This window comes from Odontesthes bonariensis, chromosome 5 (assembly GCF_027942865.1).
Source record: "Odontesthes bonariensis isolate fOdoBon6 chromosome 5, fOdoBon6.hap1, whole genome shotgun sequence".
Classification (NCBI taxonomy): Eukaryota; Metazoa; Chordata; class Actinopteri; order Atheriniformes; family Atherinopsidae; genus Odontesthes; species Odontesthes bonariensis.
Genome location: NC_134510.1, coordinates 20,935,447 through 20,952,042, shown reverse-complemented (window position 1 = coordinate 20,952,042; position 16,596 = coordinate 20,935,447). Strand labels below are relative to the sequence as shown.

At 38.7% G+C, this 16,596-nt stretch overlaps 1 protein-coding gene across 1 annotated transcript; it reads left to right on the top strand.

Moving 5' to 3' along the window:
* The first annotated feature begins 6,334 nt into the window (after nt 1-6,334).
* On the top strand, nt 6,335-10,845 carry LOC142380577 (myeloid cell surface antigen CD33). The gene is made up of 13 exons (XM_075466490.1): nt 6,335-6,443; nt 8,050-8,125; nt 8,225-8,614; nt 8,709-9,008; nt 9,107-9,206; nt 9,405-9,440; nt 9,537-9,569; nt 9,659-9,757; nt 9,884-9,934; nt 10,046-10,081; nt 10,166-10,237; nt 10,358-10,385; nt 10,487-10,845. The coding sequence occupies exons 2-13, from the start codon at nt 8,080-8,082 to the stop codon at nt 10,544-10,546; spliced, it is 1,251 nt and encodes a 416-aa protein (XP_075322605.1). The 5' UTR covers nt 6,335-6,443; nt 8,050-8,079; the 3' UTR covers nt 10,547-10,845.
* The last annotated feature ends 5,751 nt before the right edge of the window (nt 10,846-16,596 follow it).

Sequence of the window (16,596 nt, the reverse complement as noted above, 5' to 3'; positions counted from 1 at the left end):
ACAGGCACTCATTGATAAGTCATTCAAAGTTATCACAACAAATACTTAACTAATATGTTCACTTGATATGGAAAAAAATATTCTTAAACATACATTCAGGTACTTTTCTTACATTGGCTGTAACTTGGATTATATGTCTGACAAAAACAGAGCCATAAACACTGCATTTCGACAACTCAGTTGATGCTGATAGCTTTAAAAGTCACTTGGAAAGTCACTTTGTGTGACTTCTGCCTGCACTGCGAATATCTTATCTCAAAAGGGGAACATAGTTCAACTCAGCTTTGCATTTAGGTCTCACCATTTGTTTACAAATTCCCACCTACAGTGCTGTGATAAAATTTTAATAAAACTATTGTACTCTGTTGCAGCTAAGATGGGTTCTTCAGGCCCCCCCCCCCCGTGACCCTGAGTTGGATTAAGCGGATATAGAAAATGGATGGATGGATGCTGCACTCTGTGATGTTCCAATAGCAGTGATAGCAGCTATATGCAGTTACCCACTCAAACACCACAACTGAGAACTTCCACTTGTTGCATTGTTGTGTAAATCAAAACATTTACAGTCGATCCAGTCATTCACAGCCCCTGGTCTCCAACAAAGCCAGGGTTAAGGATTTCCCCCCTGTTAAGGTGGAAATCGCCACTCTCTTGAACAGCCAGGTCAACATAACGGATGTTGTGAGTGAGGTGGATCTTTTTCACAGTTAAACTTTGCTTTCCTTTGACACTCCAGAGATCCTCCTCACATTGTGTCAAGACATCTTCTAGTTTGAGTCTGTCCTCCTTCTGTCGCCTCCAGGATATTTTCTTCGGAGAGGAAGTTATGAAGCCGGTGGATGATGAATTACCCATTACAGGAAATATGAGCTGTAATACGCAAAGAGCAGGTCTGTGATTCAAAAGGAACATTTACCAAAAACTTTACATTTTTTTCACAGATTAAGTGAATAAACATATAGTGTTCATTTAACTCTTTTTGTTTTTACCTGGTTACTAAAACGAGTAGCAGTGATGTCCTCTGATGCTGGTTTGTCTGCTTAAGATCCAGAGCTGAATAAGAAGTGGTCAGACTCTTTCATTTTAAAGCCAATCCTGCTCTCCAATAGAGGGCCTGACCTCATGGGACATCAAAGGAACACTTAATCAAATCGAAAGATTAAAGAAAGAAGTAACAATGGAAGTTAAACAGTGCTGATTGAGAATCTAATGGTCAGTCATCTGTTTTAATCAAGCACTGGGAAGTTGCTTCATTCAAAGTCTGTCATTACCCTAAAGGGATTTGAAACCTTGATGAAGATAATCAGTATGACTAAATATGTTTCAGTTGATGTGATAAAAGTTTTCATTTCACTTACAAATGACTGACTCCGGTAACATTTCCAAGAACACCCTGCATATATAAGATTTGTACTCTTGACGACAGACGCTTTAGAGTTTTGAGTCTGTTACAGAAGTCACATTGCTTTGATATGCTGATGATTGTGAAATTACTGGAGTGGGAAGTGGAAACTGAATCCTATGATTTCTTCATAAAAGAAAAGCATTATTAATACTTCCCCAAACCTTTTCCGCTTTTAGCACATAACATTTTTACTAAGTAGGGTTATGGTTCTGCCTTCTTTTTATATGCATAATGAATCTTAGTGCTTTCTACGTATTTGACTTAAAATCACTTCGAGCCCACATGTGACAAAACGAGGAGAAACAAGACTTTGAAGAGGAGAAATACAACCCCACAAGTTTTCCACCTTTTCACCCTGATCACCTCCCACTACATCTGTGCTGTCTGTATGTGATTTAATGAGGATTGTGTTGCTGTCCCGTATATGTAAACATGTATTCATCACGGAACAGTTGCTTGATGAAGTTTCCATCATTGTAACCACAGTGCTGTTTCACCTGGCTGTAATTCTGCTTCAGAGAAATGCTCATAACAAGACTTTCAGAGTTCATAATCTCTTCCACTCAGAGTTTGACTACAACTGATTGAGAATGCAATAAAACAAAATTCTGACAAGAAACTCTGCTTAAAACATATTTCTGCTTGTGTTGTCGTCACCTCAGTAGTAAGCGATCTCTTACAAATAGTTAACAGCTCACTGGTATCGGGCATTTTTCCCAAGTCACTAAAGACAGCTGCCATTAAGCCACTCCTAAAGAAGAAAACTCTAGACGCCTCTATGATGAATAACTACTGACCTGTCTCTAATCTCTCTTTTATATACAAGTTTATTGAGAAAGTTGTATTTAACCAGCTTTAACCAACGACTTTCTGAATGAAAGTGAACGTCTTGATAACTTTCAGTCAGGCTTCAGACGTCATCACAGCACTGAAACAGCTCTGGTAAAAGTGTTAAACGACATCAGGTTGAATACTGTTTCTGGTAATGTTTCAGTCCTGGTTCTGTTGGATCTCAGCACTGCGTTTGATACTGTAGATCACAGAATCCTGTAGCACAGGCTGGAAAACTGGGTTGGACTTTCTGGAGCGGTCCTTAACTGGTTCAGGTCCTACTTAAAAGCCCGGAGTTATTTTGTTACAATTGGCAGCTATGAATCTGAGCGAGTGGCCATGACTTGTGGAGTCCCCCAGGGGTCAATTCTTGGACCTCTTCTGTTTGACTTGTATATGCTCCCTTTGGGTCAGATATTGAAGAACTTTAACATCAATTATCACAGTTATGCAGATGATACACAACTTTATGTGTCTCTGTCACCGGACGACTGCAGCCCAGCAGACGTACTGTGTCAGTGTTTGGAGGAAGTAAACACCTGGATGAGAGAGAATTTTCTACAATTAAATGAAGACAAACCTGAGATCATTCTGTTTGGTAGCAAAGAGAAGAGTGTCAGCGTTGGTAAATATCTTGAGACTCGGGACCTTACAATCACTGACCAAGTTCGTAACCTCGGAGTGTTGATAGACTCAGATCTGACTTTCAGCAGCCACATCAAAGCTGTCACCAAGGCAGCTTTTTACCACCTCAGAAATATCAACAGAATTAAAGGTTTCCTCTCCCAAAAAGACCAGGAGAAACTCATCCATGCATTCATCTCCAGTAGACTCCATTACTGTAATGCTGCAAACAAGTGGAACAAACTGCCAGTGGAGATTAAACTTTCACCAAATGGAGACATTTTTAAATCCAGGTTAAAGACATTTCTTTTCTCATGTGTCTATGCATAAAATCTACACGGTATCTTTGAACTTATCTGGACTGTTGCTTGTTTTTAAATTCATTTAAATTATTTTATTTGTTTCTCTTTATATTCTTTTATGTATTTTTAATGCTTCTTCCACTCCCTGCTGCAAAGCTTTTATTTTATGTAAAGCACTTTGAATTGTTTTGTACATGAAATGTGCTTTACAAATAAATTTGATTTGATTTTTGATTTTGATTTGATCTGAATGATTTCATGAACTCTTCGACTATCATGTCACACAGTTTGGTTTCCTCTCATTACCTCCTTTCCATCGACTTCAGCTGCTGCTGATCAGTTTAATAGCACCACCATGTGGCTAAAGCTGGGCATACACTGTGCGATTTCTGGCCCGATTTCGACAAGATTTTTACTCGTGCGACTATTTTGGAGATCGAGCCGAGTTTTGGCTCAATCGTGCGTCTCGCATCGTGTAGTATACATGGGGTAACGACAAACGATTAAACCCTCCCGACCACCTCCCGATCGATCGGATGAAAATCAAACTTGTTTGAAATCCTGGTCGCTCCTCGTGAGGCTCTCGCACAGTTGAAGCAGCTGGACGAGCCGATTGACCTCATCCTGTCACACTACGCATGCACAAACATAGGCACGGAAGAGAAAATTGTCAACAGAAGAAGAAAAAGACAACAGAACAGCATGGCAACGACCGGCGACCGAGTCCGACGTGTCGTGTAGTGTGAGCAGCCAGATCGCATCAGACCATCGGGTCGTACAGTGTGAGAACAGGAATCGTAAGCTGTGACGTTTTAACCCTTGCGATTCACTTGTACAGTATGAGCAGCAGCTGAATCACGCGATTGAAAAAATCGCACAGTGTATGCCCTGCTTAATATGAACTTTCTGACGAAGCAGTGAAGGAGGCCAGTTTTTCTAAACATGCATGGCATCAAGCATGGCGATCATCTGGTTTAGGATCAAAGGCATTATGATAAAGCCAACAATGCCCACTGTTCAGACAGATTCTTAGGAAGCGCAATATCTCAAGGATGAAGTTTTCTATAGCTAGTAGTCAATGAAATAAATACATAAATAAATAAAAAAGATTTTCTATATATTTTGGACCATGGACATCGACTATGAAGCAAGTTAAACCCAAATTCTGAGATCAGATAAAGTCTATCGTAATTGAAAAATTGTTAAAAGAACTTTTGGACTGCATTAAATTTTTCCTTTTGCCTCTTACTGGTCAGCTGTGTCTGCTATGCTGACTGTCTCGCCATATTAAACTCCATTGTGTCCATTGTCCTGCAACTAGGGTTGCCAACTCCCTGAAAAAATAAATAAGGGACACCTCATTGGCACCTCATCCTAAGATTTGAGGATAGATAGTTGCGCGATCTGTAGCGCAGGATAGGCCTATGAGCTACTGTTTTAGAACGTCGTCGAAATGTCAAAGAAGCAAGCTCCATTAAGCGATTACTTTGGTGTTCCTCCACCTCCAAAGAAATGTCAGATTGAATCTGAACCGCAAAAGAAGTGCGTGTTCTCGCAAAATGGTTGCAGAAAGTCAGGTGGCTTCAAACGAATGATGACCGAACACAAATGTGGTGCAGAATATGCCGTGAAAATCCCACTCTGGTGGACAAAAACGGCGCCTTTCATACAGGTTACAATGTGTTTTTTAGGGCAGTTTTACTCGTACTTAAGAGCTTTCAACAGTCAGAGGTTAACATCTTATTATTTGTGTTGTGAGGTCTTTAGATACCATTTCCTTCCCAACTAATTGTAATCTTTACTTGGGCTGCAAAGACAAGGTTTCCTGTTTTTGTACTGTTTATACTTTTACAGAGCATAACACTGGATTTTTTTGTTCTATATTCAATTTTATTTTATAATAATTTGGGGAAAAGATAAATGAGGAATAAATACTCTTCAAGTATAGAATGAGCTATGGAAGATATATGGTAAGACTGATTAGTAAAAAGTATCTATATGTAGTCTTAATTTACTAAAACTACATTTTTAAAAGAGGAAAACAAGCTCTATTGTGTTCCTCCCATGAGGTAGGTTAAGGAAAAAAAATATTTAAAATGTGAGGACCAAGCAACAATCTGGTACCCTTTGGCACCGTTTGGCAACCTTTGGCACCCTGTGGCAGTTTCCTCTGCAAAGCTGTGGCAGCTCAGTTTGCTACCGGCGGTGCCATTGCTGGTTGCCACTGCCACGAATTGAGCTTGCTGTCTCTCAAGAAAGAAGAAGTCACATAATTCTTGGAGAGGACATAGTCAAAGTAAGACTGATGTGCTATTTTAGGAAGCCTCGCTTTTATTACTTTACAAAGTTCCCCGAAGACTTTAGGAATTCTGGTTTACCTGTCAGACATTTACCGTAAAATCATAAAAAGCTTTATTAAAAAAGGCATTTTAAATTGGTCTTTCAATTTAGAGAAAAAATCATTTAAACAAACTAACACAATCCTCTTATCTGCAGAACTGTATTCCCACATACACCACATACAGAGAATTATTTGGCTTTTGTGGCTTTGTTTTTGTCCTGATATTTAGAGGTGTACTATTTCATTTGATATATATATATATATATATATATATAAATATATATATATATATGTGTGTGTGTGTGTGAACAGGGTATTTTCCATCCTCGTAGCTTCTACTCCAAACAAGTCGAGGCTTTAATTTAGCTATGTACGGTTTTACAGTTCTAGAAGATTTTTTAAAGACAGAGTATTTCTTTCTTTATTGCCAAATTTGTGAAAACGTTTTGTGCTCCTTCTGGGTCTTTCTGCAAAAATTTGTGCCATGAGCTCTCAGAAACAAGAGATTAGGATTTCTAAGTTGTAATGAATTTAGGGATGTAAAAGGGACCAAAACTGTTTACACGTTCAAAAAATTTGTTAATTTGTTTAAAACTATGTTAAGAGGCCATATGTCTCTATTTGAAATCAATTTCCAATTCACTAAAGTTAAAAAGTATGACGAGTCGACACTTTGAACGACATAGTCTAATTCTGTTAGCACTCTTCCTGATTGATTTGAAAATTTGCATGCAAGTATGTGCAGGTTTGACTAAAGAGACCACTCCCTGCTGTCTGCATGTTTAAGTCCACAGCTACTGCCTCAGCATCAGCTTTCACATTTCCAGAGACAGAGCACCTTCTCACTATCACACAGCTGTCACACTGCATGCCATCACCCTCAAGGAGGTTTTTTTGGTAAACACAGCAGCTACGACCAGCAAGACAGCACCCTCATTAGGTAAGATTCCTGAAATGCTACCCTATACTTAAGTATGGTTCAACTAGAATTTGCAAGAGATTAGGATTCAGTATATTTTCAGTAAATATTGCATTTTTAAAGTTTCTAATGTCTTGTTTTCCTCAGGAAAAAGAAATGCAGCTTAGAATTCACAGATGTTTGGTTTTGTCTTTGTCATTGTCTGTTGGATTGTTATTTCAAAATGAATGAGACTCAAAAGGGCTCGCAGAATACCAAGAAAAGGAAGCGCAGATACTTATTAAAAAGGTGTTTTACAGACCTTAATCCTCAAGATCCGTCATCAAAATGATAAATGATTAAAAAATGTAAGTGGCATTTGATCTCGTGCATAAAACAGACAGGTTGACTGGACAGAAAATACAGAGCCTCAAGTAAACACTGTATGACAACAGCAACAAAAGTGATACATGTGTTATCTGTTTATGGCTAATTGCGCAAAACTAAATTTGAAGAGAACCTGTGAACTCCACAGCCCTCTTGGTGTTGACGTGATTTGTGTCCAAAGCCTCATTTTGACCAAGCATACCCAATACTTTTATGCCCAGGGAATTTTTTGGTTCTTCTGGACTGGATTTACAGCATGTTTACTAAAGTCTAAAAAAACTGTAAAGGCAATTAGTCGGTTTAACTGTGAATATGAATATCTGCTGTGTCTAGGCTGCGGGTGGAACTATAGTACACAAACACCGCTTTAAAAGGAGGAAGTGCAATTCAACTGCAATCAATATGTGGCAGTGGTGCATCTCTTTAAAGATTTGCTGTGCTGGCAGATGGGCAGTTTTACTCGTACTTTTGAACTTTAAACAGTCAGAGTCAGTCGTCTTATTCACTGAGTTTTTGCCGCATGATTGCCACTCTCCTTCTCAAGCTCACCCAACCACCATGGCTGACAGCATGTTCCGGTGGGAAGGGAGCACGCAGGGCAAGGGCCTGAGGTCCAAGATGAGGAAATGCTGAGCTGATGAAATATTAGCCATTTTTAACTGTAACATATCTTAGAAATGGTTAGGCAAATAGTGTCAGCGAATCTGGAAGTGAATCTTCAGATGCCATTTCCTTCCCATTTAAAAAAAAATAATTCTAATCTGTTCTAAAATTCTAATGTTCATGAGTGGGTTCTCCTCGAGTACTCTGGCTTTCTCTCACTATCCAAAAACATGCATGTCAGGTTAATTGGTGCCCTAAATAGGAGGCATATTCCAATGTGATGATGATCCAAAAGGCACTATAATCATCACACATGAGTAATTAATACCTGTAGATTGTTTGCCTATTCATTCTGATTTACACACACACACACACACACACACACACACACACACACACACACACACACACACACACAAAAGTATCATGAATTTTAATGTGTGAAGTAAGTGATATTTACCTTTAGAACATCTAAATAACAGCTGATCTTTTTTTTTCCCCCTGATGTACACTAAACTTTACTGAGTATAAACACATTTAGCCTAAGGTAAACAAAAGTGCTTTTGGAATTAAAGTCACTTCTTGCAACTTTGTTGTTTGACTGTAATTGTCGTCATTTTATTTCTTTGTGTGCTTTAACCTGATGTAAACATTGCAGAGTATATTGGACCAATGACACATAAGAAGAATGGACAAACAGAAAAATAGGATGATATTGTGTCTGCTCATGGCAGGTAAATGATTATTATTATCATTATTATTATTATTTGTCTGTTTGCACATGCTCTTCATTACTAACTTACTTCTTTGTCGCTCCTCTTATGTCCCCTCAGCTGTTTCCAGCACTGTGTTTAGTGGAGAGTGGAAGGCCTCTGTTGTATCAGAACTTAACACCCTGGTTACTTCCTGTGTTGTGGTACCCTGTACATTCACCCATCCTGAAGGCCAAACATTTTCAAAATCCCAAATCAGAGCAATCTGGCATCGCTTCGAAAAATGGGATGAAATGATCTACAATATTGATAACACACTGGTCTTGGACAGCTTTAAGGAGCGAACAAAGCTGCTGGGAGATCTGGATCAGAACAACTGCACCTTAGAAATAACTGGAGTTAGAGATCATGACACCGGTCCTTTCTGTTTCCGGATTCTATTGGTGAAGACAACTGAAACCAAAGACAAGTTCTCATTTGTTAAAAAATGCGTTGATTTTAAAATGCAGTGTATGTCGCCAACTTCCATGTCTTCATAAATCAGTAGTAAGTTTTCTGTTTAGTCAATTTGCCTCTTATTTGATCTCTGCTTCTTTATTTACAGATAATCCACCAAAACCTGTGATTACTTCATCAAGGAATCCGGTTCAAGGAAAACCTTTCACCGTCACCTGTTCAGTCTTCCATACCTGCCCCTCGCATGTGCCTAAACTCAAATGGAATCGGAAAACCAGTCCAGAGGATATCATTGAGACTCACATAGACATAGATTCTGGTAGATGGAGGACAGAGTCCATCCTGACATTCATTCCTCAAGAGCAGGATGACCACACTAAGCTCAACTGCACTGCAGAGTTTCATGGAGGGGTGAAATCCTCAGGCTTCATACCAGTTCACATAAAACGTGAGATCTTTCTGCTTTATTGTTGAAGTTGGAGGAAGTCCCTGTATATGTCCATTCAAATCTGACTGTAAATAGGTTCTCATTCAAACTCGTTGCAGGTACAGAAAGCTATAATTACATAATCATTCCCGTCTCAGTGGCAGCTGGCACGGCTGTGATCTTTGGACTTCTCTGCATTGTTGTGGTGAAAAAGTACAAGTGAGTATTAATGTACCAAAGCGATTTTAATATTTTTATATTAAATCAGATAATTAACAACCCTATCGAGAAAAAAATACATACTCTTGCTCATGTACAGATTCTCAACATAAATAAAATGCAAACAGTAAGAATTATGTACTCCTTCTTGAAATATTGATTTTTTTTTTTTTTTTTTTTTTTTTTTTTCGGCTGAAGGAATCGCATTGCAGAGCTCCAGAGTCGGGATAGCAGGTGAGAATGTAGTAAAGCAGATTAAGTTCACTTTGCATGATATCGGGGGATTTAGTTTAATTGAATTAACATAATCTCAATTTCTGAACCATTCAGCATGTGGAACCGGCTATCCAGGATGTCTCGGAGGTAAGGTTACTTTCTCATCTTTGCTGGGAAAAATAATGTTGTCTTAGTAGCATTAAACGTATTTATAAACGGTTCTATAAACATTTCAGGTTTCGTTCCGATAACCCAGGACCATCTGCTCAAAGGCACGTAACATTTCAAGAATCTTCATTTCTACGAATGGCTAATTCTATACTTCCCCTCTCATAGCCTTGAGTAGGCCAGCAAGTTCTGCTTATACTGTCATTTGCATTGATGTGCGCAAGTGGAATGCTTTTTTTAACCTTAAGATAAACTCTGTGCTTTTTCTTATGTTCCTTAAAACCTTTGTAAAGTTTCTGTTCTTCTTTTTTGGCAAGACGATCTATTTGGAGTAGATTTTCTAAGTAAGACAACTTTTCTAAGACGACTTTTTCTGAGACGTTTGACAAATCCTTGCAGTGTTTTTCATAATTGTATAAACTACTATATGTCTATTATACTTTATTCTTTAACAGGAGGCCCAGAAGGGACATGTCGGACATCGGTGACAGGTACGGTAAGTTTGTTGAATATAAGATTCTCAAATAGATCACAGTTGTTTTGCAAAGTGTTATTGCATTCATTGTGATTAACAGACCCAGTGACGTGAATTTACAATCCTGCGGTGGACAAAAAGCCTCCAAACCTCGTTTCCCATCCCCAAAAAGGTGGATATTTTATTTTGACTGAACCTAACCACTTTATATTCAGAATCAGTTGTTGGACACCAATATCTTAAATCACTGTTTTTTCCTCCTCCTGTTGTTGTTGCTGTTAATGGACCTTAGCCAGCCAAGGTCCAACAACTTCAAGGGGGTATGAGTGTAACATTTTTTTTCCAGTGATTTGTTCCACGGAATACGTTTTGGTACACTGGTCCTATCAACATTTGTGATAATAACCTTAATCTCTTGCAGAATTCTGATGGTGACGACTACATGAACAGTGCAGATCTCAACGTCTACGGAAACCTTTGAACAACTGTCGAATTAGATATTTCATAACATATGCAATTAACCAATATACTGAAATCATGCTCATAATCATCACATGTGATCAGTTGCTTTTTGCAAACATGCTGACAAAATCCCAATGGGAACAATATCTAGCTGTGCTGTAAAATGATTGTCATAATCCTTTGTTACCTATATCCACTGCAAAAGTCTCGTATAAGTACATTTAATCCCATGCTAAATACTGTGTGTGTTATGTTTGGATCTATAATTCTAGCAATCATTATTTGTTTATAAAAGAAAATGCTCATTTCAATTAAATATAGATGTGAAATATTTTTGTGGACTTGACTTCTTTTTTTATGGCAAGCTGAATGAATTTCAGCTGCTAAAGTAAATATGACTTGATGTGCTATTGTTTTGCTCAGCATTTTTTTCTAAGATCTAAGCTGCCAAAGTTTGGCAGTGGCTGAGTTGACTGACTGTAAGGACAATCCTCCAAAAAGTAGTTCACGAATACTTCAACGAATGATAATGAAGTACAAGGAAGAGATTGAAGGGCAGATTTAGTAACTTATGAACATGCCAGTCAGGCTAGCTGTCTGCTAAGTTATGCAAACTACTGCCAATCATGATAGCTCTGATGTTTTCAATGTTTTTCCCACTGAAATGTTTAGGTTTTTTTTTAAGAATTATATGTTATTCTGAACATATTGGGAGGGAAATGTATCTTTCATATAGAAAAAAACGAAAGAATTTAAATGAAATGTGGAAGTTCACATCGTGTTTTACTCATGAAGGAGGACAGTTTTAAACTGGTAATATTGTGTTCTCAGATCTGCATCTAAATTTATTAGCTGAATTAATCTGTAAGTAGCGGATTAGCATGAAAATATAGCCAAATGGTTAGGCATGGTCCAATGTGGGAAAGATCAGAGAAACACTTTGAGAACAAACGGGAGCTGTCTAAAATAAATTCATTAAGATCCAAGGCCTAAGTAATGAAAATCTTCCTATAGCCAAAGACAGGGCACCCCCTGAAACTTTGAAGAATAGTCCACTGAAACCTTTATTTCTCGGCCTCTAAATCAACATAAAACTTAAAGAAGAAAAGATAAAGTGAGAACGTACATCTAAGACTTTTATGATGAATTATTGCTTTTGCCCCTATCTACCCTACTTTCTTGGTCTAGTCCTTGCGTGATGTTTGTCCTGAGTAGAGGTAATACGCCTAGTTTACTTTCCTATCCAGGCACACCTCTGAGTGGCAAAATATTTTACATTGCTGCCCCCGCTGTGGTATGGGACGTATAACAAGTGAATATTATTTTAAATTAAGGTCTTGTCATGGATATCTGTGACCTGTCAAAGAATGAATTATGTTTATATGGATCTTTTATTTGTTTGTACTTTTGTACTGGGAACATTCACAAAACAGTCTTCTGGGACATAGAAGTCTGAATGCCTGTACTTCAAACTGGGATTTGTTTGCAAAAACAATGACTGTAAAGCACAGTATAACTTCTGACAGTATTATAGTTCTTGTTCTGCTGACTTTTTGTGCTAAAGTTAAATGATTGTACATTCACGAGACAAATAAAAATCATCATCATCATCATCAACTTTATTATATAGCCTTTTAACACAGCTTTGGCTGAAACAAAGTGCTGTACAACACAAAATAAAAGAAGGCTTAAAACACAAGAACAATGTAAAAACAACAATAAACAACAACAATATTAAAATAATAAAAACAATAAAACAATACTAGAAACAGAGTCTCATGCTGGGTTAAAAGCCAGGGAATAAAAATGGGTCTTAAGACGGGTTTTAAAAATGGGCAGTGAAGGGGCCTGTCTGATGTGAAACGGGAGGTCGTTCCACAGTTTCGGACCGGCAGTGGAAAAGGCTCTGTCTCCTCTGAGCTTCCGCTTGGCCCTCGGTACCTCCAGGAGCAGCTGATCAGCTGACCTGAGGCATCGGGCAGGAGCATAAGCATGGAGCAGCTCAGAGAGGTAAGGCGGGGCGAGTCCATTTAAAGATTTAAAAACAAATAAAAGAATCTTAAAATGGACTCTAAAATGCACAGGCAGCCAGTGGAGGGAGGCTAAAATGGGAGTGATGTGCTCCCTCTTAGGTGTTCCAGTCAGGAGGCGAGCGGCAGCGTTTTGGACCAACTGGAGACGTGTGAGGGAGGAGTGTTTTTGGGCGGGGTACAGGATATCTGTCTATTATTTGTGTCATTTGTGCTCAGGTTCAGCTTTAACACTCCTGTTTTTTTGGGTTTTATTGAGCTTTTTGATGTTTTTGTTTTTAGTAGTTTCTTTTGCTCTACTTCTGTCACAGTAACGTGTCCTGTGACAGATACATTAACAGGGAAACCCTGCATGTCCAAAATTGACACTTTTGGGACTCCCACTGCATTTAAAACTAAGGCTTCAGGCTCCTGACCAAGAGCCGGTGATACGCTGGCAGTGAAAATGAGGTTGATTTAATTCATATGGGAGAAGTGAACATATATTCTGATCTTTTCTTTTATTCTCGTATCCTGAATGAAATATTGGACCCAATTTACTCAAGACATACGTGTTCTGAACATTTATATTTAATCTGTATTTCGCCGAACAACAAATTAGGAGAAAGGGAACATTCGAGGCCTGTCTGGTTCTCTCTTCTCATTTCTCATTGGCTCAGGATGTGACAAATGTGTCAAATGTGTACAAAACCACTGCAAAGTAAAACTCAATATATCTACGAAACACAACCTGGACTTTGATCAGCCCAGTTACCTCCAGTGAAATCCTACAACGCACACCCATCCTTTTGTACAGCCACAAAAGAGAATAAAGATACCGTTTTTGTCAAATTTTTTTGAAAGGTGACTTTTGACCCAATAAGAGGGTGGTAGGAGTGGGGAGGAGGGGAAGTATGTGTGTGCGTGTGTTGTGTTAGTTCAAGAGTTCATGAGAAGTATGTCTGACGAAGGATGTGGATATTGTGAATGGGTTAGGGTGTTAAAAATCCTTATTCTTCAGCTTCAAAGATTTTCTCCTTGTGGGGTAGAAGAAAAATGCATGAATGTTGTTGTAAACTGGGGTGATTCACCATACAACCGTGATGAATGCACCATGCACTATTTATCTTTATTCTCTCTGATGTAAAAGTTTCGAGGCACATTTCCCTTGGTCACAAGCAGTCATCTGGGATTACTCGGCAGGGCACTATCAATGGATTGCAATGGTTGGGAGGGAACATACCAGGTCAGTAAGTCTGAAATGTGTGCCAACGGCCCCTTTGCATGCTTAGAATAAGCTAAATTTAGTGTACCACACATGTGTAGTGCACTGAACAGTGAATAAAAAGTTCTAGTTGAAATTCTGAAGAATACTACAAGATGGCAGACTTACTAGATAGTGGATGAGTGAACAATCCACAGCCAAAGATAGGAATACAGTGAACACACACCACACAAGGAAAAAAATGCAATTTCTAAGGAAACTCGAGAGTTGTGTTCAAGCAAAACCTAAACAATGAGACGAAGCCAAAAGTGATAGAGAAAGCAGCAACATTAATTGGTAAGAAATCTATATTGTGTATGACAGCTGTTTTAACTGATCTTCACCCTTTTCATTTATTGATGATGCTCCAACCCCTGCGATGTCTTTGTCAAAGCCATCCATTCAAGGATGATTTAAGTCCTCTATACCTGCCCCTCAGATGTGCCCAAACTCTCACAGAATCAGACAACCAATCCATAGGAGATCAGTGAGATTTATGCAAATATATTCTGGTACGTGAAAGAGTCCATCCTGAGGCTCATTCCTGAGAAGGACGACCACAATGAGCTCACCTGCACAGCACAGCTTAATGGAGAAATTTGAATTTTAAGATTGTCTTTTGTTTTACAGGACATGCAGTCTGTTAGAGTGACTAGATGTGGGTATTCTCCAGTTTATGCATTATTAATGTATTAATAGCTCTGATGCAAATTCTCTTTGCAGGCATAGAAGACCATCACATCATCGTTTTTTGTCACAATGGCTTCTGGTACTGATGTGATATTTTCAACTTCTCTGCATTGTCAGGGTGGGAAAATACAGCTTATTTAAAATGAATGTGCTTAACTGATTTTAATTTATAAAGTTAATCATCCATTTTCCATACCCGTCTCATCCAATTCAGGGTCGCAGGTTACCAGTGTCACGTTGGGTGATATGCGTGGTGTGAAAATAGGACACGGATGCAGATATCCAAAAACAAAACTTAGTTTATTTTAAGGATGAGCTGAGCCGGAATACAAAAACTAACCTGTGAAACTTGGTAAAAAAACAAAAACATGACTATGACTAAAATAAAGGACAAAACTTGATTTGGTATAACGGTGACTATCATCAGTGACGGGGTAGGATCTGGTGCTGGTGCATTGGAAGCTAAATACTGAGGGAGTGATTGGTGCAGCTGAGGGGGAAAACACAGGTGACATGAGTGAAGCTGATGGCTGGGGAACATGGAAAAACTAAAGACTAGACCTTGACTTAAAGGGGAACTCCGGGGCATTTGAAGCGCATTTCCATTGCTAGAGGTTGTCAAATACTGATAGTAGGACACAGACAGGTGCAAATCTGCGCTCCCTGTGTGGAGATCGTGCTGTTCGCGCAGCCTGTCATGTGAGGCTAATACGTGGTGGCTAGGGGCAAGCGCTAACCCTTCCACGTAAAACAACAACTTACTGGCATGGGGACGTTACAAAACAACTTAATAAACAGCATGTAACTCACCGGTTAGTTGTACGCTCACGCATGTGAAAGCCCAAAAGAGTCAATGGACAATAATCACATATACAAAGCAATTATCTTCTCTAGAAAAACTGCGTTCAAGTAATGAAAAAGCATTACAACAATATTAGGCTACTGGGCATGTATTGTTTTGTAACGTCCCCATGCCAGTAATGTGAGAACCATGCATATGGTTTTGATGGTAAGGCTTGTGACTTTATTGTCGGATGGTTTATAAAGTGGTGTGACGTTTCTGCAGTGTGCAAGTTGTTGTTTTACGTGGAAGGGTTAGCACTTGCCCCTAGCCACCACGTATTAGCCTCGCATGACAGGCTGCGCGAACAGCGCGATCTCCACACAGGGAGCGCAGATTTGCACCTGTCTGTGTCCTACTATCAGTATTTGACAACCTCTAGCAATGGAAATGCGCTTCAAATGCCCCGGAGTTCCCCTTTAAAACTAAGACATGACCAAACTAAAAACTAAACAGGAACTAAAAACAAGACAAAAACTCAGACATGACAACCAGTCTGTCACGGGGCCAACACAGAGACAAACAACCACGCATCCTCACACTCACAGTTTAGAATTGACAATTAACCTAACCCGACATGCATGTTTTTGGACTATGGGAGGAAGCCAGAGCACCCGGAGTGAATCTACGCTTTATTTATGATGAGAGAACAGTGGTTTGTTTAGTTTCTTTTTAGATGAGTTAATGTATAAATGATGCTGTGATGTTCAGGTTTTTGCTTTGATGGCTCATGATGATCTCGAACTGATCAACAGCAAGAGAACTTTTAAGCTCTACGACAACGACCAAATGGTTAGCTTCACTGTCATTTGCATAGATGCGCTAAGGGGAAGTGCCTGTTTTCTTTTCATTTTTTTCATTTTATCTTTTTGAGAATAAACTCTGTGCTTGGAAAAAAAAAGTGCATAGTTTCTGTTCCTCTTTTTTTTTTTCTCACTAAGATAGTTTACTTAGCATAGATTTTAGATAAGAAACATGTATGGTGTTATACCAGGCTTTACTGTAAGGTTTCATGAGTTTTTCCATTTCTGAATAGTTTCTTCTTATTTAATACACTTTGGTTTTTGGTATTATTGCCAACATTACACTTTATATTTTTCCTCTAAAACGTGAAAATTAATTTGGGGACACGTTAGATTTTGGTCATAAACACATATACTTTACTAAAGAAAGTTATGTTGTTGGTGTTTTTTCTAAATAGGGCAGTTATTTGGAATTGAATTAAAATTCACAATAATGTGAAAAGAAAGTGTTGGGCACAAGTT

What these genes read in the sequence shown, in the direction of transcription:
- LOC142380577 (XM_075466490.1), top strand. Translation starts at nt 8,080, where the DNA reads ATGGACAAACAGAAAAATAGGATGATATTGTGTCTGCTCATGGCAG. An exon ending in CTATCCAGGATGTCTCGGAG is followed by an intron (nt 9,570 to 9,658) that starts GTAAGGTTACTT and finishes TAAACATTTCAG; the next exon opens with GTTTCGTTCCGATAACCCAG. An exon ending in ATGTCGGACATCGGTGACAG is followed by an intron (nt 10,082 to 10,165) that starts GTACGGTAAGTT and finishes TGTGATTAACAG; the next exon opens with ACCCAGTGACGTGAATTTAC.